The sequence below is a fragment of the Chiloscyllium plagiosum genome, unplaced genomic scaffold (genome assembly GCF_037043375.1).
Source record: "Chiloscyllium plagiosum isolate Xiang-an unplaced genomic scaffold, Cpla_swu_hap1 HiC_scaffold_7, whole genome shotgun sequence".
Taxonomy (NCBI): domain Eukaryota; kingdom Metazoa; phylum Chordata; class Chondrichthyes; order Orectolobiformes; family Hemiscylliidae; genus Chiloscyllium; species Chiloscyllium plagiosum.
The window spans coordinates 52472422-52496078 of record NW_028270145.1 but is presented as its reverse complement, the minus strand read 5'-3'; the positions used below and the strand labels follow the sequence as shown (position 1 = coordinate 52496078).

At 43.4% G+C, this 23657-nt stretch overlaps 1 protein-coding gene across 1 annotated transcript in view; it reads right to left on the bottom strand.

Annotated features, from left to right (window-relative positions):
* The window catches only part of dnah9l (dynein, axonemal, heavy polypeptide 9 like), a 432311-nt gene that overhangs the window by 390306 nt on the left and 18348 nt on the right, over nucleotides 1–23657 (bottom strand). The window contains exons 7-10 of the mRNA XM_043693603.2: nucleotides 13058–13269; nucleotides 9261–9494; nucleotides 3141–3305; nucleotides 2784–2900 (exon numbers count right to left, since the gene is read on the bottom strand). Coding sequence (XP_043549538.2) covers nucleotides 2784–2900; nucleotides 3141–3305; nucleotides 9261–9494; nucleotides 13058–13269 — 728 coding nt within the window. The remainder of the gene's footprint in view (nucleotides 1–2783; nucleotides 2901–3140; nucleotides 3306–9260; nucleotides 9495–13057; nucleotides 13270–23657) is intronic.

The window sequence follows — 23657 nt, the reverse complement described above, 5'->3', positions numbered from 1 at the left end:
GGAAATCATGTCTCACAAACTTGATTGAGTTTTTGGAAGAAGTAACAAAGAAGACTGATGAGGGCAGAGCAGTAGATGTGATCTATATGGACTAGTAAGGTTAGATCTCATGGAATACAGGGAGAACTAGCCATTTTGAAACAGAACTGGCTCAAAGGTAGAAGACAGAGGGTGGTGGTGGAGGGTTGTTTTTCAGACTGGAGGCCTGTGACCAGTGGAGTGCCACAAGGATCGGTGCTGGGTCCTCTACTTTTTGTAATTTACATGAATGATTTGGATGCGAGCATAAGAGGTACAATTAGTAAGTTTGCAGATGACACCAAAATTGGAGGTGTAGTGGACAGCGAAGAGGGTTATCTCAGATTACAACAGGATCAGGACCAGATGGGCCAATGGACTGAGAAGTGGCAGATGGAGATTAATTCAGATAAATGCGAGGTGCTGCATTTTGGGAAAGCAAATCTTAGCAGGACTTATACACTTAATGGTAAGGTCCTAGGGAATGTTGCTGAACAAAGAGACCTTGGAGTGCAGGTTCATAGCTCCTTGAAAGTGGAGTCGCAGGTAGATAGAATAGTGGAGAAGATGTTTGGTATGCTTTCCTTTATTGGTCAGAGTATTGAGTACAGGAGTTGGGAGGTCATGTTGCGGCTGTACAGGACATCAGTTAGGCCACTGTTGGAATATTGCGTGCAGTTCTGGTCTCCTTCCTATCGGAAAGATGTTGTGAAACTTGAAAGGGTTCAGAAAAGATTTACAAGGATGTTGCCAGGATTGGAGTATTTGAGCTATAAGGAGAGGCTGAACAGACTGGGGCTGTTTTCCCTGGAGCGTTGGAGGCTGAAGGGTGAACTTGTAGAGGTTTACAAAATTATGAGGGGCATGGATTGGATAAATAGACAAAGTCTTTTCCCTGGGATCGGGGAGTCCAGAACTAGAGGGCATAGGGTTAGGGTGAGAGGGGAAAGATATAAAAGAGACCTAAGGGGCAACTTTTTCACACAGAGGGTGGTACGTGTATGGAATGAGCTGCCAGAGGATGTGGTGGAGGCTGCTACAATTGAAATATTTAAGAGGCATTTGGATGGATATATGAATCGGAAGGGTTTGGAGGGATATGGGCCGGGTGCTGGCAGGTGGGACTAGATTGGATTGGAATATCGGGTTGGCATGGAGAGGTTGGACTAAATGGTCTGTTTCTATGCTGTACATCTCTATGACTCTATGACTCTATGACTGTAAAAGCGTGAGATTCGAGACATTTACTAAGAAAATAAAACGACCGACCATAATTTTGTACAAGCAACAATAAACTCGAATGCACAACATTTGAATAGTCATGCATTCTACAATTCTGGCACCCAGAATTAACATGTGGTAAATATGGCTCAAAGACCGATGAGGTATCATAGCAAATCTCCCACATATTAATGCAAGCGGGGGTAATTAAATCTCATTAGAACTTATAAAAAGGGTTACAATCTTCAGTTCCGTCAATCTGTCCTTGAAACTCCCTCTCAAGTGAAGGTTCATCATGCACTACCTCAACGATTGCTCTCATTCTGGTTAATCACCTGTTTGTCCTTAGCCTACAATCCCCAGTTCGAGATATTGTACTTCTTCACACATAACTCCAGTTTTTCAATGGTGAGCTTGACCAAGTTGGTACTACTCCTGCATTTTTCTTCGCCATAAATCTAGCTCAGTTGGATCCACCAAACGCTACTCATGGGCTTTTCAGCACTCCTTTCAGTTACACTGAAGGGCTGATCCATGCAGGCTTACCATCAAACTCTTCCTTATTAGTAAATTTTACAATTGAGCAATTCTTGGAATTGAGTGTAACCTGAAAGTTGCATTTTTTCAAACTGATGGAAATGGGTTTCGTTACAAAGGGTTAAATTAAGTCACAGTACATAAATTTGGTACCTATTCCCTCAAGTTTAGAAATTTGAAAAGTATTTTAACCAATACATATTGCTTAGCAAATTATCATGGAATGTAGAACAAAGTTACAAATCATCCATGACTTAGCTGAATTTGCAGAAAATGATTGAGGATCTGAACAGTTTGTTTCTGTTACATCCGAACAACTTTCCTTAATTTAGTTAAGAATAATCTTGATTTCTCCTTTTGAGAGAGTTCAAATGACATTTCTGAAACTGCAAGCTGTCAACTTGGTTCTTCTGGTAGACAGACCAGCGCTCTCACAACAGGATCATTACAATACAAAATAAAAATTTAAAGTTCTAAGGATCAATTGACCCAAAACGTTAACTCTGATTTCTCTCCACAGATGCTGCCAGACCCGCTGAACTTTCCCAGCAAGCTCTATTTTTTATTCATCACAATATTATTCATTGCTGTTACATTAAAATAACAATTTTAAAACTAGGGTTTTCAACTCCAACAGGACAGTTAAACAAAAATACGGACCATTCTGTCTGTGACAGATCTTTGCTAAAGTAATTCAAAGCTAATTACACTCCCTCATGATCTCCATATAAATCCACATCCTGACATACAATATTTAAGTAATTTTTCCTTAAAGATATAATTCTATTTGCCTCAACCAGCGGCTGCAGCAAAAATTGTCTACAAAGATAAAGTTTGTCACTTAACAGGTAAATGCTTTGCCCCTTTTATTTTACATCTTGCATTTAAAACCAAAATATATATTTAGTATTTTTAAGGTCCACCTAGTAATTTATGATGCAACTATTTCAAAAATATTAAAATGATGCTATTTTTACATCCTAGCCACAGCAATGCACAATTAGTACCTTAATAGCCGATTCCAGAGATCCTGAATTCTGAAATGCAAGATTCAGCACTGAGCCTAATCGTTTGTCAAAATCAAGTAACTGATCCATGAATTTGCTGTGATCCGACAAAAATTCCTACAGAGATTGCAGGAGATATTTTTAGATTTGTGAATAATCTAGCACTGATATAATATAATTTTCACATATTGGCAAACCTATTTTCAAAAGAAATTCTCTGAAAATGAAATTAGTTTTTAAAAACTAAATTATTAGCGTTATTGTAATGTTTTCAAATTAATTTTAGAATATAAATTTCATTTTATGACATGCAAATGAAAGCAGATATCAATGTCCACTGTTTCATAATAGTTATACCTTGTTGTTGTAATCAAGTGGATCATACTTGCTTTCTCCAAATACTCGCCAACGTTCCTGAAATTCTTCATTGATACCATTTATTATTTCACTGAAAGCTTTTCCTTTGAAACCTATTTCAATTCTCTCCAGTTTAAAAAAGTCCATAGCTGTATTAAACAGTTCCTGAAAACAAATTAATATTGGGCAAGTAACATTTTAGCACGTCAATATCATGTGTTTGGTTTTTTTTAGAAGCTTTAAGCACAATACGAAAGTTTAAGGGTAACCAGTGTTTTATAATAATATAGCACAATTTCCTTGCTTTTGCAGTCTACACTTGTAAGGAGATGAAATCAGTTTCTTTGTCTTCATTTTTAAATCCCAAATATTTAAATAATAATGGCCAGGATTTTACAGGATTTGAGCTGAAGTGGGAAATAGGGGTGAAGGAAGGCGTGTATAATAGCTCAGATGGTGGCAGATGATGTGTCCATCTCCTTCCCCCCTCTGCTGGCATTTTAACAAATGGGTGGAAGGTGACAGACTGATATTTTATCAGTGTCAAGAGTGTGGTGTTGAAAAAGCACAAAAAGTCAGGCAGCATCCAAGGAACAGGAGAATCAACGTTCGGGTAAAAGCCCTTCATCACAAATCACTTATCAGTGGCAGATGTGCATTCTACCACCTCAGAAGGCAAACAGAGACCCTTATTATTATGCATCCTCTGGCCCACAGGAGGCCTCTCTGTGGTGGAATGGTCTAACCAATTTTAAGATCACTTCTCCCATTTCACCTGATCTGCCTTGTTGAGCCCTATAAATTTAACTCAATTCTAGGGCTTCCTGTAAGTTTGGCAAAGGCCTTCTACAATTGCTCCCAGTGGCAATGTTGAGACAGAAGAGGTATCTGTATTCTAAATAGTTGGCAGCATGTTTTAAGAGAGGAACTTTTTCCTTTAATGGGCAGCAGCCTGACAGAGTTGCTCAAGTCTTGTGAAATACAAATTGAAGTTTCCATTCATGATCAGCTGTATTTTACAAGCAGGGATCCCCCAAATTTCTAGCAAGTGGTCAGGGTCTCCACCATCCTGTAACATCATGGCCATGTGTGAATATGAATAAATTGTAGCTTGGAAATTACTATAGAGACTGTGAGAAGAAATGTTAGCCAAAATCTGCTAATTGCAAAATGCTGGGCTAAGGACCGAGATATCCAATGTTAAAAAAATTTGTGTGTAATAATATGCCACACAATACAAGAGTCATTTCAGTTTAAGATGCCTCCAAGATTATCATGAACTAATTTGCTAATATTTATTTTATTGATAATTTGCTGGTGTTGTAAGGACAGGATTTTCTCTTTGATTAGGGAATAATGTGCACATATTTGAAGTAACTCCATTTGGTAATGCAGCATTTTAAATAAATCTGTAGTGTAAGCTGCATGTTTGAGCTGATCACTATCAAACTATGATGAGCAGAACTGACTAGACACAGTGGGAGCATAAAGTGTGGTGAGGCCTGAGCATGACAAAGTACAAATGCTAATGTATGAATTTAGTGCAGATTGAAATTCTTTGCTGGGGGGGAAGAAGGTGCTGCTTCTTTTAGTTTCAGTTTCTTAGCCGCGAGAAGCTGATGGTGTTAATTAAGTGAGCAAGTAGGTGATGACTTGATAGGTTTTAAGATTTAATTCCTCTAAACGGGAGTCTGTCCAATCAGATACAAGCATTGCCTTAAATGCAATCAGAGATTAGATCTAAACTCCGCAGTCCTACCCAATCCAGTTATGAATATTGGGGTGGACAATTAAACATCAAGATGGAGGCTAGCACACAAGTACAAATTACAAGACTGAAGCATTTGCACCTATCTATAGCCAGAAGTGCCAGTGGTTGATCCACCCACCATCAGAATGCAACCAATTAAATTCTCTCCACATCCTCAACAAATGGCTAAAGACACTGCATAAAAATCTATGGGCACTAACAACATTCCAGCAATACCACTGAAGATGCATGTTCCAGTAACTAGCTGTACCCAAGTGAAGTTTTTCTTGTACAGCAACCACAAAGGTATCTACCCACAGTGTGGGAAATTCCCAAGTGCCCTGGGCACAAATGGCAGGACAAATTATCAGTCTACTCTCAATCATCAGCAAAGTGGTCCAACTAGGTACCTTCAAAGTAGGTAGGACAAATTTAGAGCATCTGTCGAGGGAGTATGAGCAGCTAGGGAATAAACTTAAAAAGTAGAATCACAAATGTAATAATCTCTGAATTACTACCAGAGGCACAGGAAAACTGATATAGGGTAAATGGGGGTACAGAGTCGAACGTGTGTCTCAAAGATTGGTGGAGAAGAGATAGGTTTTGAAATCATGGCATTTGAGCAGCAGTATTGAAGAAAGAAAGAGCATAGCCATCCCTATAGCATTCATCTGACCTGGACTGTGTCACAGGTCTAGCAAATCACCTTATCAGGTCTATTACAGGGCATTAAACTAAATAGTGTAGGGTGCTGGGGAAATACTGACCATATGAATTAGAATCAGAAGTAGACTACTCAGTGCCTGGAGTCTGCTCTGCATTTAATAAGATCAAGTTCCCATTGTATTTTGAGGTAACTTTTATGTTCTATGTTCTAACTTTTTCGCTGTGCACCACACCTCCAATTTTGGTGTAATCTGCAAACTTACTAACCATACCTCCTATGTTCACATCTAAAAATGTTTATATGAATGACTAAAAGCAGTGGGCCCAGCACCGATCCTTGTAGCACACCACTGGTCACAGGCCTCCAGTCTGAAAAGCAAACTTCCACCACCACCCTTTGTCTTCTACCTTTTGAGCCAGTTCTGTATCCAAGTGGCTAATGCTCCTTGTATTCCATGTGATCTAACCTTGCTAACCAGTACACTATGAGGAACCTTGTTGAACGCCTTGCTGAAATCTGTTTATGGTTCTAATTCCACATTCCCATCAACCCCAATAACTGATTTCTCTGCATGATAAGAATGTCGCCACCTCTGTCTTAACAAAAATAGTGACTCTGCTCCACTGCCTTGAGGCAGAGAATTCCAAAGTCACACAACCTTCAGAGGGAAAAACATTCTCTTCACCTCAAACCTGGCAGGACAACCCCTAACTTAAAGCAGTGTCCCCTAATTATGCACTGACCCATAAGAGTAAACATTCTTCCTACGTCCACCTTGTCAAGACCATATCTTACACACTTCAAACAAGTTATCCATCAATCTTTGAGAATCCAGTAAAAACAAGCCCATCCTGTCCAACTTTTCCTCATAAGATAACCCACTCTTTCCAGGTATCAATCTAGTAAAAGTCTTCTGAATCACCTGCAATATATTTACATGCTTCTCTAAATAAGGACACCAAAACTGCATGTAGTATGTCCGATGTGGTCTCACTAATACTCTGTATAACTGAAGAATATTTATGTTTACATTCAGTTCATCTCATAGTATCAAGGATAGCCTTTGTGACTATATGCTGCACCCATATACTATCTTTTTGTGACTAATATCATTTAAGTTCCTCTGCAATCAGATTTCTGCAGTTTTTCTCAATGTAACACTCTGCTTTTCTAAAAAAATTATTGTTTCCATCTAAGCAAGGTAAGGAAAAGCCATGGAACTATAGACCAGTGAGCCAGACATCAGTGGCGGACAAATTGTTGAAAGGAATCCTTAGGGACAGGATTTACATATATTTGGAAAGGCAAAGACAGATTAAGGATAGTCAATATGGTTTTGTGTGTGAAGAAGTCATGAAGAGGATTGATGAGGACAGAGCGGTGGATATGATTTATATGAATTTCAGCAAGGCGTTCAACAAGGTTCCTCATAGTGTACTGGTTAGCAAGGTTAGATCACATGGAATACAAGGAGCATTAGCCACTTGGATACAGAACTGGCTCAAAAGGTAGAAGACAAAGGGTGGTGGTGGAAGTTTGCTTTTCAGACTGGAGGCCTGTGACCAGTGGTGTGCTACAAGGATCGGTGCTGGGCCCACTGCTTTTAGTCATTCATATAAACATTTTTAGATGTGAACATAGGAGGTATGGTTAGTAAGTTTGCAGATTACACCAAAATTGGAGGTGTGGTACACAGCGAAAAAGTTACCTCAAAATACAATGGGAACTTGATCAGATGGGCAATGGGCCAAGAAGTGACAGATGGAGTTTAATTTAGATAAATATGAAGTATTGCATTTTGGAAAGGCAAATCAGAGCAGGACTTGTACACTTAATGGTGACACTGCCTTCACTGCCTTGAGGCAGGGAATTCCAAAGTCACCCAACCTTCAGAGGGAAAAACATTCTCTTCACCGTGGAGTGCAGATTCATAGTTCCTTGAAAATTCAGTCTCAGGTAGATAGGATAGTGAAGGCAGCATTTGGTATGCTTTCCTTTATTGTTGAGAGCATGGAGCAAAGGAGTTGGGAGGTCATGTTGTGGTTGTACAGGAAATTGGTTGGGCCATTTTTGGAATAATATGTTCAATTCTGGTCTCCCTCCAATTGGAAGCACGTTGTGAAATTTGAAAGGGTTCAAAAAGATTTGCAAGGATGTTGCCAGGAATGGAGGGTTTGAACTATAAGGAGAGGCTGAATAGGTTGGGGTTACGTTCCCTGGAGAGGCAGAGGCTGAGGGGTGACCTTGTAGAGGTTTATAAAGTCATGAGTGGCATGGATAGGGTAAACAGACAAATCGTTTTTCCCCAGAGTGGGGAAATAGGTTTAAGGTGAGAGGGGCAAGATTTAAAAAGGGATTTGAGGGGCAACTTTTCCACGCAGAAGGTGGTGCATATATGGAATGAGTTTCCAAGGAAGTGGTAGAAACTTGTACAATTACAAAATTTAAAAGGCATCTGGATAGGTAATGGATAGGAAGGATTAAGAGGGATACAGGCCAAATGGCACTAGATTAATTTAGGATATCTGGTCGACACGGACGAGTTGGACCAAATGATCTGTTTCCGCACTGTACAACACTATGACTCTAGGTAAACAGCTTCACATTTTCCCACGTTAACCTCCGCTCAATCATTGCACTTGCCCTCAATCTACATCACCATCCTCCCAAGCATACATAACTTTGTCCCCTTCCCTTGGATAAGAGATTCCACCAGGCACAAACCCCTTAGCGTATGCTCTGCCTTCAGGCTTTTCTGATCAGAGTTGTGCCATTCTTTTATGACTCTAATGGCTGCTACTTACCAAGTCAGACCACAGAAGGATACTGAAGCATTTCCTGCATTTGACTCGAGTCCTGCTAACCACACTGCAGCTGCTGACATCTCTTTCAACCTCTAGCCATGCCTCATTTGTGACAGTCTGACAGAAGACTACTGTTATTAACCTCCAAAAATGAAGTGTTCCTGGAACCTCTCTACTATCATCTCCAAGGAGGTGTTCATGAATCAAGTGACCACCCTAGTTAGAAAGGCTGTCTTCTCATTTTTGAAAGCCTGTTCCATTGGGCTTCTCACTCACTGGCTGCATTCTCTTTGGAGACTCACCAACATCTTTCAAATGCTCCTTCCAGCATTCACATCCTGATTGAGAAGGCAATCCTCCCACAAAATGCAGATCACTCCAACTTCAAGAACATTGGAACTGTAAAATGGTCCCAATGTTGGATTACCAATGAATTTAGCAAAATCCAGCTCAGTGAGTCAGGGGATTGCAATTTCAGGCCATATAAACTGGGTTATGAACAATCAGCAGTAGTCGACCACAACCTAGCATATTGGCTCATATGGGAGGGTAGAATGTTGGCAGGAACGTAACAATAAATAATACAAATCAGTAGACCACGTTCAGCAACATAACAGGTGATATATACCTTTTTCGAACTGTGTTATACTGTCTAAACAATGAAGTATGTTGAGCTCTGCTATGTGCCAATATAAGGTTTGTGGTGGCCAGTTAGTATGGAGTTCAAACCCCTTGAAAGTCTGATAATCTATATCAATAAAGCTAAAATTAGCTTTCCTTCCTAAAAAAGTAATGAAATAATTATGACTGAATATATTTTACACTTTGTATGACTTGCTGAGATTCAATGACAGAAGCTATTAAAATAACACATTTAGTTGCTGCATAGTTTTACATACCTCAATTTTTAACAAACAGGCAAAAAATCTATCAAAACGAGCAAAGACCATTTGGGTAGGAAAGTCCCAATGTTTCACTTCCACAGTGTTACTGTAATACTGGGAAATTTTTAATCTGTGTTGATGGAAACAATTCTTAAAGCTTTCCAATATGTGAATGGCAAGTTGCACCTTCTCCAATGCCTCTTCTGTCTCAACTTTAAAAATCTCTTCAGGAACTAGATAGTTTAATGCCTATTGAAAAAATATTATAAGTACAAAAAAATTGAAAAGTGATGTGAACAAATATCTTTCTGCATATGTTTTATGTTTATACATAGACATGTAAAGACTGCAATACTAGACTCGTAAACTAAAATGTTTTGTAACAAGGTATTTTATTACCTCCGAACCAACCTACAATTTTTAAAGACATCTCTGCTTTGGAGAGCTCTGCCTCACAGCTACGGAGATGTAGAGGTGGCTGGAAGAAGATGGAGAGGGAGAACTGAGAGGGAATAGCTGTTTGATGGAAATGTGTAAAGTCCAATGGTGGGTCATAAGGGTGAGAGAAACAGATGTGCAGGGTATCTTGCAGGAAATAGAATTGAGACCTGCCGCTGTCACAGAAGAAAGTCAACGAAACAGAAAAACAGTTCTGAAAATTGGAGAACCACTTACTTTACCAACAATAAATTCTGGCATTTGGATAGGTTTCATCCCAAATTAGGTGGGACGTACAGGTTTGGTAAGTTGGAGGCCTGCAGTTGACTATGCCTGCCAAAAATATGGTGAAAACTTAGACTGCAATTATTGATAAGATTCACCAATGAGGAATGTCTTCAAAAAAAATGGGAAAATACGAGAAAATCAGGGAAAATGATTGCTGAAGTTAAATGTCAAAGTTGAGAAATCTGTTATGCAACCACCTATTAGTCAGCGCTTGTATCTGCGTTGATGCCAGCAACATCTGTTCATGTTTAGAATCAGTGAATCCCTACAGTGTGGAGGTAGACCATTCAGCCATTCAAGTCCACACCGATCCTCTAAAGGGCATCCCACTACCCCATCCCTATCCATGTAAACTTGCATTTCCAATAGCTAACCTACCTAGCCTGCACATCCCTCGACACTATGGACAATTTAGCATGTCCAATTCACCCGATTTGCATATCTTTGGACTGTGGGAGGACGCCAGCGCACCTGGAGGAAACCCACGCCGGCATGGGGAGAATGTGCAAACTACACAGAATCACCCAAGGCTAGAATCGAACTCAGGTCCCTAGTACTGCGAGGCAGAAGTGCTAACCACTGAGACACCATTATTTATCATTTAAATTATAATGAATGACATTGGAAGTTTCAAGTTTTCTTCTGAGACATTTTAACAATTTAACAATGTAAGCAAAGATTTGTGGACACAAAGATGTACTTAAACAAGATTTAAAAGGTATTTGGACAGGTACATGGATATTCAAGATTTAGAGAGATATGGACCTACCGCAGGCAAATGGGATTAGTTCAGTTTAGGAAACTTGCTCGGCATGGACAAGATGGGTTGAAGGATCTGTTTCTGTGCTGTATGACTATGATTCAAATTACTTTTTTTTCTGATAAATCACTTTAGAAGAGAAATCACATTGAAATTTTGGTTGAAGCTGTACAAAGCTTAACATGGATATTTTAAGCTAACAATTCAGCAGTTATAAAGCTTTGAAAGCTTTTTTCTAATATCAGCAATTGCTTTGTTAGATTATTGACATTTTAAAAATTTCTAACCTCCAAAGAAACATGATTCAATTTTGTATAGAATCCATCTATTCTCATGGATAAGAACTACAAACTTGTGTGTGAAGTTAGGCAGATATTAATAATCTATTTTCACAATATGATGACCAAAGGATCCTTTCACATCCAGCAGACATTTTCCTGCACATCTAAACACCTCATCTACTGTGTCTGTTGCTCTCAATGTAGTCTCCTCTACATTGAGGAGACGGGACACCAGCTCAAGGAACATTTCAGGGAACATCTCTGGAACACAAGCACCAAACAACCCCACTGTTCTGTGGCTTACCACTTCAACTCCCCTTCTGGATTAGTGGTGCTAGAAGAGCACAGCAGTTCAGGCAGCATCCAAGGAGCAGCGAAATCGACATTTCGGGCAAAAGCCCTTCATCAGGAATAAAGGCAGAGAGCCTGAAGCGTGGAGAGATAAGCTAGAGTAGGGTGGGGGTGGGGAGAAAGCAGCATAGAGTACAATAGGTGAATGGGGGAGGGGGTGAAGGTATAGGTCAGGGAGGGGAGGGTGGAGGGGATAGGTGGAAAAGGAGATAGGCAGATAGGATAAGTCCGGACAAGTCATGGGGACAGTGCTGAGCTGGAAGTTTGAAACGAGGGTGAGGTGGGGGAAGGGGAAATGAGGAAACTGTTGAAGTCCATATTGATGCCCTGGGGTTGAAGTGTTCCGAGGCGGAAGATGAGGCGTTCTTCCTCCAGGCGTCTGGTGGTGAGGGAGCGGCGGTGAAGGAAGCCCAGGACCTCCTTGTTCTCGGCAGAGTGGGAGGGGGAGTTGAAATGTTGGGCCACGGGGCGGTGTGGTTGATTGGTGCGGGTGTCTCGGAGATGTTCCCTAAAGCGCTCTGCTAGGAGGCGCCCAGTCTCCCCAATGTAGAGGAGACCGCATCGGGAGCAACGGATACAATAAATGATATTAGTGGATGTGCAGGTAAAACTGTGATGGATGTGGAAGGCTCCTTTAGGGCCTTGGATAGATGTGAGGGAGGAGGTGTGGGCGCAGGTTTTACAGTTCCTGCAGTGGCAGGGGAAAGTGCCAGGATGGGAGGGTGGATTGTAGGGGGGCGTGGACCTAACCAGGTAGTCACGGTGGGAACGGTCTTTGCGGAAGGCGGAAAGGGATGGGGAGGGAAATATATTACAGTTCCTGCGGTGGCAAGGGAAGGTATCTCTGACCTATCACCTTCATCCCCTCCCCCACTCACCTATTGTCCTCTATGCTACTTTCTTCCCACCCCCAACCTACTCTAGCTTATCTCTCCACGCTTCAGGCTCTCTGCCTTTATTCCTGATGAGGGGGTTTTGCCCAAAACGTCGATTTTGTTGCTCCTTGGATGCTGCCTGAACTGCTGTGCTCTTCCAGCACCACTAATCCAGAATCTGGTTTCCAGCATCTGCAGTCATTGTTTTTACCACTTCAACTCCCCCTCCCACTCTGTAAAGGACATGCAAGTCCTGGGCTTCCTCCACTGCCAAATCTAAGCAACCTGACGATTGGAGGAAGAACACCTCATCTTCTGCCTTGGAACACGCCAACCACATGGCATCAATATCAACTTCACCAGCTTCCTTCTCTCCCTCTCCCACCTCATGCCAGATCCAACCCTCCAACTTGGCACCACCCTCTTGATTTGGCCTACCTATCCATCTTCCTTCCCACCTTATCTGCTCCACCCTCCCCTCCAACCTATCACCATCACCCCCGACCTTCATCTACCCATTGCCTTCCCAGCTACCTTACCCCCACCCATTTATCTCTCAGCCTCCTTGCCCCCCTCCCCCCATCCACATTCCTGTTGAAGGGCTTATACCCGAAACATTGACTCTCTTGCTCCTCAGATACTGCCTGATCTGCTGTGCTTTTCCAGTGCCACACTTTTAGACTCTAATCTCCTGCACCTGCAGTCCTCATTTTCCCATGCCCAAATAATAAGATAAGCTGTGTAATGAATTATATATTCACAATCAAATCCTGAAAATTTTGCCAAAGATTATTTTAACATTATACCAGACATATGTACCTGGTTGATGATAAGATTGCAGAATTCCTGTAACAAGATAATAATTCTTGATGGGAAGCAATAGTATCTGGAATGGCTCCATATCAAGCAAATAGTATGGAAAAGGGGAGTAATAAGCGGCTCAATTTCGGTGAAGTTTGATTCCTCCAATTGCGATAGATAATATTTCAAAGTTCGGAGATGCAATTCAATGTCTTGAGCCTCAGAGACACCTACAAATATTAAAGAGCATTATTCACACTTCTCTAACATTGATATGAAGGCAAAATACTAAGGATGCTGGAAATTGGAAACAACATAACACTGGAGAAACTCAGCAAGTCTGACAAGATCTATGGAGACAGGAACAGAGTTAACATTTTGAGTCCAGTATGACCCATCTTCAGAACCCTCTCTGTTATTTACTTGTCCTCCACTGAATGTGTAAGATTCTAGCTCCTAATTAGCCACCTGCTCTGACCAGGAGAGATCTCCATCCAATAGTTTTAATTCCAGGAAAAGACCTACCCATTGCCTTGTTACTGCTTCATTGGTGTGTTGTGCAGCCAACATTCCAGAAAAGAGGCACCACATATTCTTGCTGGCTCTCCAGCTGGCAGAGGAGACCTCCAACGGCTCAACAAAATTCTGTCCATTATATGCTGATTAGGCCTGGCTGGAGCAAGTCTAAACTTTGCAGAATCCTTTAGAAAGATGTGGTATCCTTTTGCAGAGGCTAGGTGCTTTTTTACCATGGTAAAAACAATAACTGCAGATGCTGGAAACCAGATTCTGGATCAGTGGTGCTGGAAGAGCACAGCAATTCAGGCAGCATCCAACGAGCAGCGAAATCCATGATTCGGGCATCAGGAATAAAGGCAGAGAGCCTGAAGCGTGGAGAGATAAGCTAGGTGGGGGTGGGGAGAAAGTAGCATAGAGTACAATGGGTGAGTGGGGGAGGAAATGAAGGTGATAGGTCAGGGAGGAGAGGGTGGAGTGGATAAGTAGAAAATGAGATAGGCAGGTCGGACAAGTCAAGGGGACAGTGCTGAGCTGGAAGTTTGAAACTAGGATGAGGTGGGGGAAGGGGAAATGAGGAAGCTGTTGAAGACCACATTGATGCCCTGGGGTTGAAGTGTTCCGAGGCGGAAGATGAGGCGTTCTTCCTCCAGGCGTCTGGTGGTGAGGGAGCGGCGGTGAAGGAGGCCCAGGACCTCCATGTCCTCGGCAGAGTGGGAGGGGGAGTTGAAATGTTGGGCCACGGGGCGGTTTGGTTGATTGGTGCGGGTGTCTCGGAGATGTTCCCTAAAGCGCTCTGCTAGGAGGCGCCCAGTCTCCCCAATGAGGAGACCGCATCGGGAGCAACGGATACAATAAATGATATTAGTGGATGTGCAGGTAAAACTTTGATGGATGTGGAAGGCTCCTTTAGGGCCTTGGATAGAGGTGAGGAAGGAGGTGCGAGCGCAGGTTTTACAGTTCCTGCGGTGGCAGGGGAAAGTGCCAGGATGGGAAGGTGGGTCGTAAGCGGGCGTGGACCTGACCGGGTAGTCACGGAGGGAACGGTATTTGCTGAAGGAGGAAAGGGGTGGGGAGGGAAATATATCCCTGGTAGTGGGGTCTTTTTGGAGGTGGCGGAAATGTCGGCAGATGGCAGGTTGTGGGACACCTTTGGGGGATTCCAGGTGCAGTTTGAGATAGTTAAAAGCAGACATTAAGCATATAAAATGCTAAAACCCACTAGAACAGTTAGAGTCATAGAGATGTACAGCATGGAAACAGACCCTTCGGTCCAACCCATCCATGCAGACCAGATATCCCAACCCAATCTAGTTCCACCTGCCAGCACCCAGCCCATATCCCTCCAAACCCTTCCTGTTCATATACCCATCCAAATGCCTCTTAAATGCTGCAATTGTACCAGCCTCCACCACTTCCTCTGGCAGCTCATGCTATACATGTACAACCCTCTGCGTGAAAATGTTGCCTGTTAGGTCTCTTTTATATCTTTCCCCTCTCACCCTTAACCTATGCCTTCTAGTTCTGGATTCCCCCACCTCAGGGAAAAGCATTTGTCTATTTATCCTATCCGTGCCCCTCATAATTTTGTAAGATCACCCCTCAGCCTCCAATGCTCTAGGGAAAACAGCCCTAAGCCTGTTCAGCCTCTCCCTATAGCTCAAATGCTCCAACCCTGGCAAAATCCTTGTAAATCTGTTCTGAACCCTTTCAAGTATCACAACATCTTTCCAATAGGAAGGAGACCAGAACTGCACACAATATTCCAACAGTGGCCTAACCAATGTCCTGTACAGCCGCAACATGACCTCCCAACTCCTGTACTCAATACTCTGACCAATAAAGGAAAGCATACCAAATGCCTTCTTCACTATCCTATTTACCTGCGACTCCACTTTCAAGGAGCTATGAACCTGCACTCCAAGGTCTCTTTGTTCAGCAACACTCCCTAGGACCTTACCATTAAGTGTATAAGTCCTGCTTAGATTTGCTTTCCCAAAATGCAGCTCCTCGCATTTATCTGTATTCCATGAGATCTAACCTTGTTAATCAGTCTCCCATGGGGAACCTTGTCGAATGCCTAACTGAAGTCCATATAGATCACATCTACCGCTCTGCCCTCATCAATCCTCTTTGTTACTTCCTCAAAATACTCAATCAAGTTTGTGAGACATGATTTCCCACGCACAAAGCCAAGTTGACTATCCCTAATCAGCCTTTCCAAATACATGTACATCCTGTCCCTCAGGATTCACTCCAACAACTTGCCCACTGGTCTATAGTTCCCTGGCTTGTCCTTACCACCTTTCTTAAACAGTGGCACCATGTTACCCAACTTCCAGTCTTCCGGCACCTCACCTGTGACTATCGATGATACAAATATCTCAGCAAGAGGCCCAGCAATCACTTCTCTAGTTTCCCATAGAGTTCTCGGGTACACCTGATCAGGTCCTGGGGATTTATCCACCTTTACCCCTTTTAAGACATCCAGCACTTCCTCCTCTGTAATATGGACATTCTGCAAGATATCACCATCTATTTCCCTACAGTCTATATCTTGCATATCCTTTTCACAGTAAATACTGATGCAAAATACTCATTTAGTATCTTCCCCATTTTCTGTGGCTCCACACAAAGGCTGCTTTGCTGATCTTTGAGGGGCCCTATTCTCTCTCTAGTTACCCTTTTGTCCTTTTGCAAAACTCTTTGGATTCTCCTTAATTCTATTTGCCAAAGCTATCTCATGTCCCCTTTTTGCTCTCCTGATTTCCCTCTTAAGTATACTCCCATTGCCTTTATACTCTAAGGATTCACTCGATCTATCCTGTCTATAGGGAGAAAGTGAGGACTGCAGATGCTGTAGATCAGAGCTGAAAATGTGTTGCTGGAAAAGCGCAGCAGGTCAGGCAGCATCCAGGGAACAGGAGAATCCAGGGAACAGAAGAAGGGCTTATGCCCGAAACGTCGATTCTCCTGTTCCCTGAATGCTGCCTGACCTGCTGCGCTTTTCCAGCAACACATTTTCAGCGCTATCCTGTCTATACCCTACATATGCTTTCTTCTTTTTCTTAACCAAACCCTCAATTTCTTCAGTCATCCAGCATTCCCTATACCTACCAGCCTTTCCTTTCACCCTAACAGGAATGTACTTTCTCTGGATTCTTGTTATCTCATTTCTGAAGGTTTCCCATTTTCCAGCCGTCCCTTTACCTGAGAACACCTGCCTCCAATCAGCTTTCAGAGGTTCTTGCCTAATACCGTCAAAATTGGCCTTTCTCCAATTTAGAACTTCAACTTTTAGATCTGGTTTATCCTTTTCCATCATAATTTTAAATCTAATAGAATTATAGTCGCTGGCCCCAAAATGCTCCCCCACTGACACCTCAGTCACCTGCCCTGCCTTATTTCCCAAGAGTAGGTCACGTTTTGCACCCTCTCTAGTAAGTATATCCACATACTGAATCAGAAAATTGTCTTGTACACACTTAACAAATTCCTCTCCATCTAAACCCTTAACACTATGGCAGTCGCAATCTATGTTTGGAAAGTGAAAATCCCCTACCATAACCACCCTATTATTCTTACAGATAGATGAGATCTCCTTACAAGTTTGTTTCTCAATTTCCCTCTATTAGGGGGTCTATAATACAATCCCAATAAGGTGATCATCCCTTTCTTATTTCTCAGTTCCACCCAAATAACCTCCCTGGATGTATTTCCAGGAATATCCTCCCTCAGCATAGTTGTAATGCTATCCCTTATCAAAAATGCCACTCCCCATCCTCTCTTGCCTCCCTTTCTATCCTTCCTGTAGCATTTGTATCCTGGAACATTAAGCTGCCAGTCCTGCCCATCCCTGAGCCATGTTTCTGTAATTGCTATAATATCCCAGTCCAATGTTCCTAACCATGCCCGGAGTTCATCTGCCTTCCCTGTTAGGCTCCTTGCATTGAAATAAATGCAGTTTAATTTATTAGTCCTACCTTGTCCCTGCTTGCCCTGTTTGACTCACTTCTGTTCTCAACTGTACCAGTCTCAGATTGATCTCTTTCCTCACTATCTCCCTGAGTCCCACCCTCCCACCTTACTAGCATAAATCCTCCCAAGTAGCTCTAGCAAACTTTCCTGCCAGTATATTAGTCCCCTTCCAATTTAGTTGCAAACCGTCCTTCTTGTACAGGTCACTTCTACCCCAAAAGAGATTCCAATGATCCAATAATGTGAATCCTTCTCCCATATACCAGCTCCTCAGCCATGCATTCATCTGCTCTGCCCACCTATTCCTGCCCTTACTAGCTCATAGCACCAGGAGTAATCCAGATATTACTACTCTCGAGGACCTCCTTTTTAAATTTCTGGCTAACTCTCTGTAATCTCCCTTCAGAATCTCAAACTTTTCCCTTGCTATGTTGTTGTTTCCAATGTGGACAATGACCTTTTGCTGGATAGAAATTTAACAGCTCTATTTCCCAACACCCAAAAAAGTGAAGGTCAAATTACTAATTTCCTGAGCACCCACAGGCCAAAGAAATGTTGAAGTACATGTTTGAAATCAATTGGTCAACAGAGAAAGACAAGGTAAAATTCAGGCCAATAAACAAGAACAATGCCTCAGGCTCAGAGCAATATTTGGTGTGATTCTGTCTGACCAAAATAAATGGACCTCTTTAAAGGGCTAAGTAATAATGTGGAGAAAGTGAGGACTGCAAATGCTGGAAAGTCAGAGTCAAAAGGTGTAATGCTGGAACAGCACATCAGGTCAAGCAGCATCCGAGGATCAGGAGAGTCAACTATGTCCGAAACGCAGACACTCCTGCTCCTCAGATGCTGCCTGACCTGCTGTGCTTTTCCAGCATCACACCTTTTGACTGAGTATTAATGTGGCAGAACTATTGTATTCTATAAGGAGGGACTGGAAGTAAGTGAAAGAAAGGTAAGTGAAAGAAAGGTAAGATGTGCTATAATGGCTATTTTTGTATTTGCTGACTATAAATAAACATTTTCCCATTTTGTGGTCTCAAATATCAGAGAAATGTACACATGGATGTCTCGGAGCTATTGGCACTGGAATCACTAAAAACAACAGTACACATATACAAAATATCGCCAAACTCTGAATGAGTAATTGGAATAATTTGAAAGAGTCAGAATGCTGTTGTTCTCTCTTCCACGTTTCTCCCATTTCTACACGTTTCTCTTTTTTCACATATATTCTTTTGCTAGTACAGGTAGCAAAATCCGAAAAGCTCCAAAGTCCGAAGGTTTTTTTGTGAAGTTTTTTTCTCACAAACAAAGTTGTTTGGCATGCAAACAGTTAACCTGAGTCGACACCCACTCAATGTGTGTCACTCAGATGCGACGTGGGGGTTTGCGTGGCCCAGCATTGGCAGGCCTCAATTTTGTTTCAGGGCCTGTTTTACTCAGTGAGTGTGCTCCTCTGGTAAGAGTTTTTACAATTTCACCATCGAACTGTCACTTATTCTGAATTCCAAAAACCAACTGGTCCCAAGCATTTCAGATAAAGGATTGTGCGCCTGTATAAATATTTGTTCTCGTTTTCATGTGCAAGTCAATCACTTATTTTTGTATTTTTTGATCATTTTGAAGAACATTACTATTCTTATCCTTCTTTCACATTAGTGAATGTAAACTGGTCAAGTCCTGTGTGCTAAAATTTTCTCATCAAAAATGGTGGAATTAAATATCAAAGGAGAAGTAGTACACTGACTGAAGAACTGCATTACAAGTTATAGAACAGGAAGGCATCATGGGAAACTTAGTCAAGTCACAGACTTGCGAAAGTCCATGAACTGATTCAAACTTTGCTGGAGCTGAGACCACAAAAATTACTTCTTCATTCCAGAAGAGGAAATTGATAAGAGTATTAGAGATAACAGTCCAGATAACTGTCTTTGTTCAATTGTAACCATGAGATTGAAACCCAGATAAGCAGTACAACAAACAGGAGTTTCAAACAGAATAGTGCTATAAATAAAAACAAATTAAATTGGCCAAAAGCAGGTATTAACTTTATAAGGCACACATAGTGATGTTAAACATTTCTGATTACAAAGGTGCTCAGAAAAGATAAGGGAATGGTAAAGGAGGAGGGGTGTGATGTTTTTGGTTAAGGGAAGCTTTGCAGTATTGGAGAAGGTGGGTGTCTTAGAGGTTTCAAGAACATAATCGATTTGGTTAGAGCTAAGAAATAAAACCAGGGCATTTATGTTGCTCAATACAACCTACAGATCACCAATTAGTGGGAAGTATGTAGTGGAACAAATCAGCAAGAAAATGACAGAAATACAAACATCATGGTGTAGTTACTAGATTAGATTAGATTACTTAGTGTGAAAACAGGCCCTTCGGCCCAACAAGTCCACACCGACCCTCCGAAGAGTAACCCTCCCATACCCATTCCCCTACATTTACCCCTTCACCTACCACTACGGGCAATTTAGCATGGCCAATTCACCTGACCTGCATATTTTTGGACTGTGGGAGGAAACCGGAGCACCCGGAGGAAACCCATGCAGACACAGGGAGAATGTGCAATCTCCACACAGACAGTTGCCTGAGGCAGGAAATGAACCCTGGTCTCTGGCACTGTGAGGCAGCAGTGTTAACTACTGTGCCCACCGTGCCGCCCAAAATGGAAAAGTTCAACGTCAAATACATGTAAGTAATCTCACGGAGGACTTTAATTTTCTGCGTATTATCTGAGGTAGTGGTAGTGCAAGATGTCACAAAGAACAAGCTATCCTTTTTTGTGTTCAGGAAATTTTCCCACAACAGTGTGTTCCCAATCAAACAAAAAGGACACTATGAGACCTGGTTCTTGGAAATAGGGTAAGTCAGGTAGATTAAATGGGAGTGGTGGAACATTTAGGAAACAGTGATCAATGTATCATAAGTTTAAAGGATGATAGTGGAAAACGACATTGGTGAAGTGAGCATTATAAAAACTGACAGACAATACATCTCAACAGGACAAGAACAGAGCTGAGCTGGACAGACTGAATTTGGTAAGATACATATACAACAGTAGCTTAACAATGTTACCTTCAAAGAGATAGTTTAGGCAGAGGTATATTCCCTCAAAACGAAAGGTAGGATAACAAAGGAGAAAGAAATTGCAAAACTAGAAAAGGTGTGCTGATGCAAAGTGTTAGATATTTGGAACAAATGAGAACTGAGATGATGAAGCAAGGTTCAGAGGAGAGGTGAAAGCAAACCAGAGAAGCTAAGTATTATGGGTTATGGAAAAAGACTGGCAGCTGAAATAAAAGGAAATCCCAAAATCTTCCACAGGCACAAAACCAAAAATGTGGTACAAAGAGGAGTATGACTCATTACGGAGCATAAAGGAGATTTAAGCAGAGAAAAACGTAAGGCTGAGGTATTAAATAAATAGGAGAAATTGAGGACTGCAGATGCTGGAGATCAGAGCTGAAAAATGTGTTGCTGGAAAAGCGCAGCAGGTCAGGCAGCATCCAAGGAGCAGCAGAATCGATGTTCCGAACATAAGCCCTTCTTCAGGAATGAAAATGGTGTGCCAAGCAGGCTAAGATAAAAGGTAGGGAGGAGGGACTTGGGAGAGGGGCGTTGGGAATGCGATAGGTGGAAGGAGGTTAAGGTGAGGGTGATAGGCCGGAGAGGGGATGGGAGCAGAGAGGTCGGGAAGAAGATTGCAGGTCAAGAAGGCAGTGCTGAGTCCGAGGGTTGGGATCGAGATAAGGTGAGGGGAGGGGAAATGAGAAAGCTGGTCCTGTCTCCCCAATGTAGAGGAGGCCACATCGGGTGCAGTGGATGCAGTAAATGATGTGTGTGGAGGTGCAGGTGAATTTCTGATGGATATGGAAGGATCCCTTGGGGCCTTGGAGGGAAGTGAGGGGGGAGGTGTGGGCGCAAGTTTTGTATTTCTTGCGGTTGCAGGGGGAGGTGCCGGGAGTGGAGGTTGGGTTGGTGGGGGGTGTGGACCTGATGAGGGAGTTGCGGAGGGAGTGGTCTTTCCGGAACGCTGATAGGGGAGGGGAGGGACATATATCCTTGGTGGTGGGGTCTGTTTGGAGGTGGGGGAAATGACGAAGGATGATATGATGTATCTGGAGGTTGGTGGGGTGGTAGGTGAGGACCAGTGGGGTTCTGTCCTGGTGGTGATTGGAGTGGTGGGGTTCAAGGGCGGAGGAACGGGAAGTGGAGGAGATGCAGTGGAGAGCATCGTCAACCACGTCTGAGGGGAAATTGCGGTCTTTGAAGAAGGAGGCCATCTGGGTTGTTTGGTATTGGAATTGGTCCTTCTGGGAGCAGATGCGGCGGAGGCGAAGGAATTGGGATTATGGGATGGCGTTTTTACAGGGGGCAGGGTGGGAAGAGGTGTAATCTAGGTAGCTGTGGGAGTCGGTCGATTTATAGTAAATGTCCGTGTTGAGTCGGTCGCCAGAGATAGAAATGGAGAGGTCTAGACAGGGGAGGGAGGAGTCTGAGATAGTCCAGGTAAATTTGAGGTCAGGGTGGAAGGTGTTAGTAAAATGGATGAACTGTTCAACCTCCTCGTGGGAGCACGAGGTAGCGCCGATACAGTCTTCGATATAGTGGAGGAAAAGGTGGTACCAGTGTAGCTGCGGAAGATGGACTGTTCCACATATCCTACTAAGAGGCAGGCATAGCTGGGGCCCAATGGGGGTGCCCATGGCTACTCCTTTGGTTTTAGGAAATGGGAGGATTGGAAAGAGAAGTTGTTCAGAGTGAGGACCAGTTCAGTCAGTCGAAGGAGGGTGTCCGTGGAAGGGTACTGGTTGGTTCGGCGGGAAAGGAAGAAGCGGAGGGCTTTGAGGCCTTCGTGATGGGGGATGGAGGTGTATAGGGACTGGATGTCCATGGTGAAGATAAAGCATTGGGGGCCGGGGAAGCGAAAATCATGGAGAAGGTGGAGGGTGTGGGTGGTGTCCCGAACGTAGTTGGGGAGTTCTTGGACTAAGGGGGACAGGACCGTGTCGAGGTATGTAGAGATGAGTTCGGTGGGGCAGGAGCAGGCTGAGACAATGGGTCGGTCGAAGCAGTCAGGTTTGTAGATTTTGGGCAGGAAGTAGAAATGGGCGGTGCGGGGTTGAGGGACTATGAGGTTGGAGGCGGTGGATGGGAGATCCCCTGAGGTGATGAGGTTATGGATGGTCTGGGAGATGATGGTTTGATGGTGGGAGGTGGAGTCATGGTCAAGGGGGCAGTAGGAGGAGGTGTCCGCGAACTGGAGTTTAGCCTCAGCAGTGTTAAAGATCGGTGCACCAAATTACCACCGCGCCTCTCTTATCTGCCAGTTTGATAGTGAGGTTGGGGTTGGAGCAGAGGGAGTGGAGGGCTGCATGTTGTGTGGGTGAGAGGGGTGGACAGGTTGAGGCGGTCAATGTCACGGCGACAGTTGACTATGAAGAGATCGAGAGTGGGTAAGAGGGCAGCACGGGGTGTCCAGGTGGATGGGGTGTGTTGGAGGCGGGAGAAGGGGTCGTCAGAGGGTGGGCGACAATCCTGGTTGAAGAAGTAGGCGCGGAGGCGAAGGAAGAATTGTTCGATGTCTTGCCGCATGTTGAACTCATTAATCCGGGAGTGTAGGGGGATGAAGGTGAGGCCTCTGCTGAGGATTGATCTTTCATCCTCAGAGAGGGGGAGGTCTGGTGGGATGGTGAAAATACAGCAGGGCTGGGAGCTAGGACCTGGTGTGGGGGCAGGGATCGGCGTGGGGGCAGGGATCGGCGTGGGGGCAGAAACACATGCGGCGTGGTCGTTGTGCAGGTGAGTGACGTCACTGGGGGTGGAAGTAGATGCGGTGATGGCAACTCCGGGGACGGACGTGGCTGCGGCGACACCAGAAACTGTGTTGTTCCCAGTGGTTGTGGACCGCGCGGAGGCCGCGAATCTGGTCCTCACCTACAACCCCACCAACCTCCAGATACATCATATCATGCTTCGTCATTTCCGCCACTTCCAAACAGACCCCACCACCAAGGATATATTTCCCTCCCCTCCCCTATCAGCGTTCCAGAAAGACCACTCCCTCCGCGACTCCCTCGTCAGGTCCACACCCTCCACCAACCCAACCTCCACT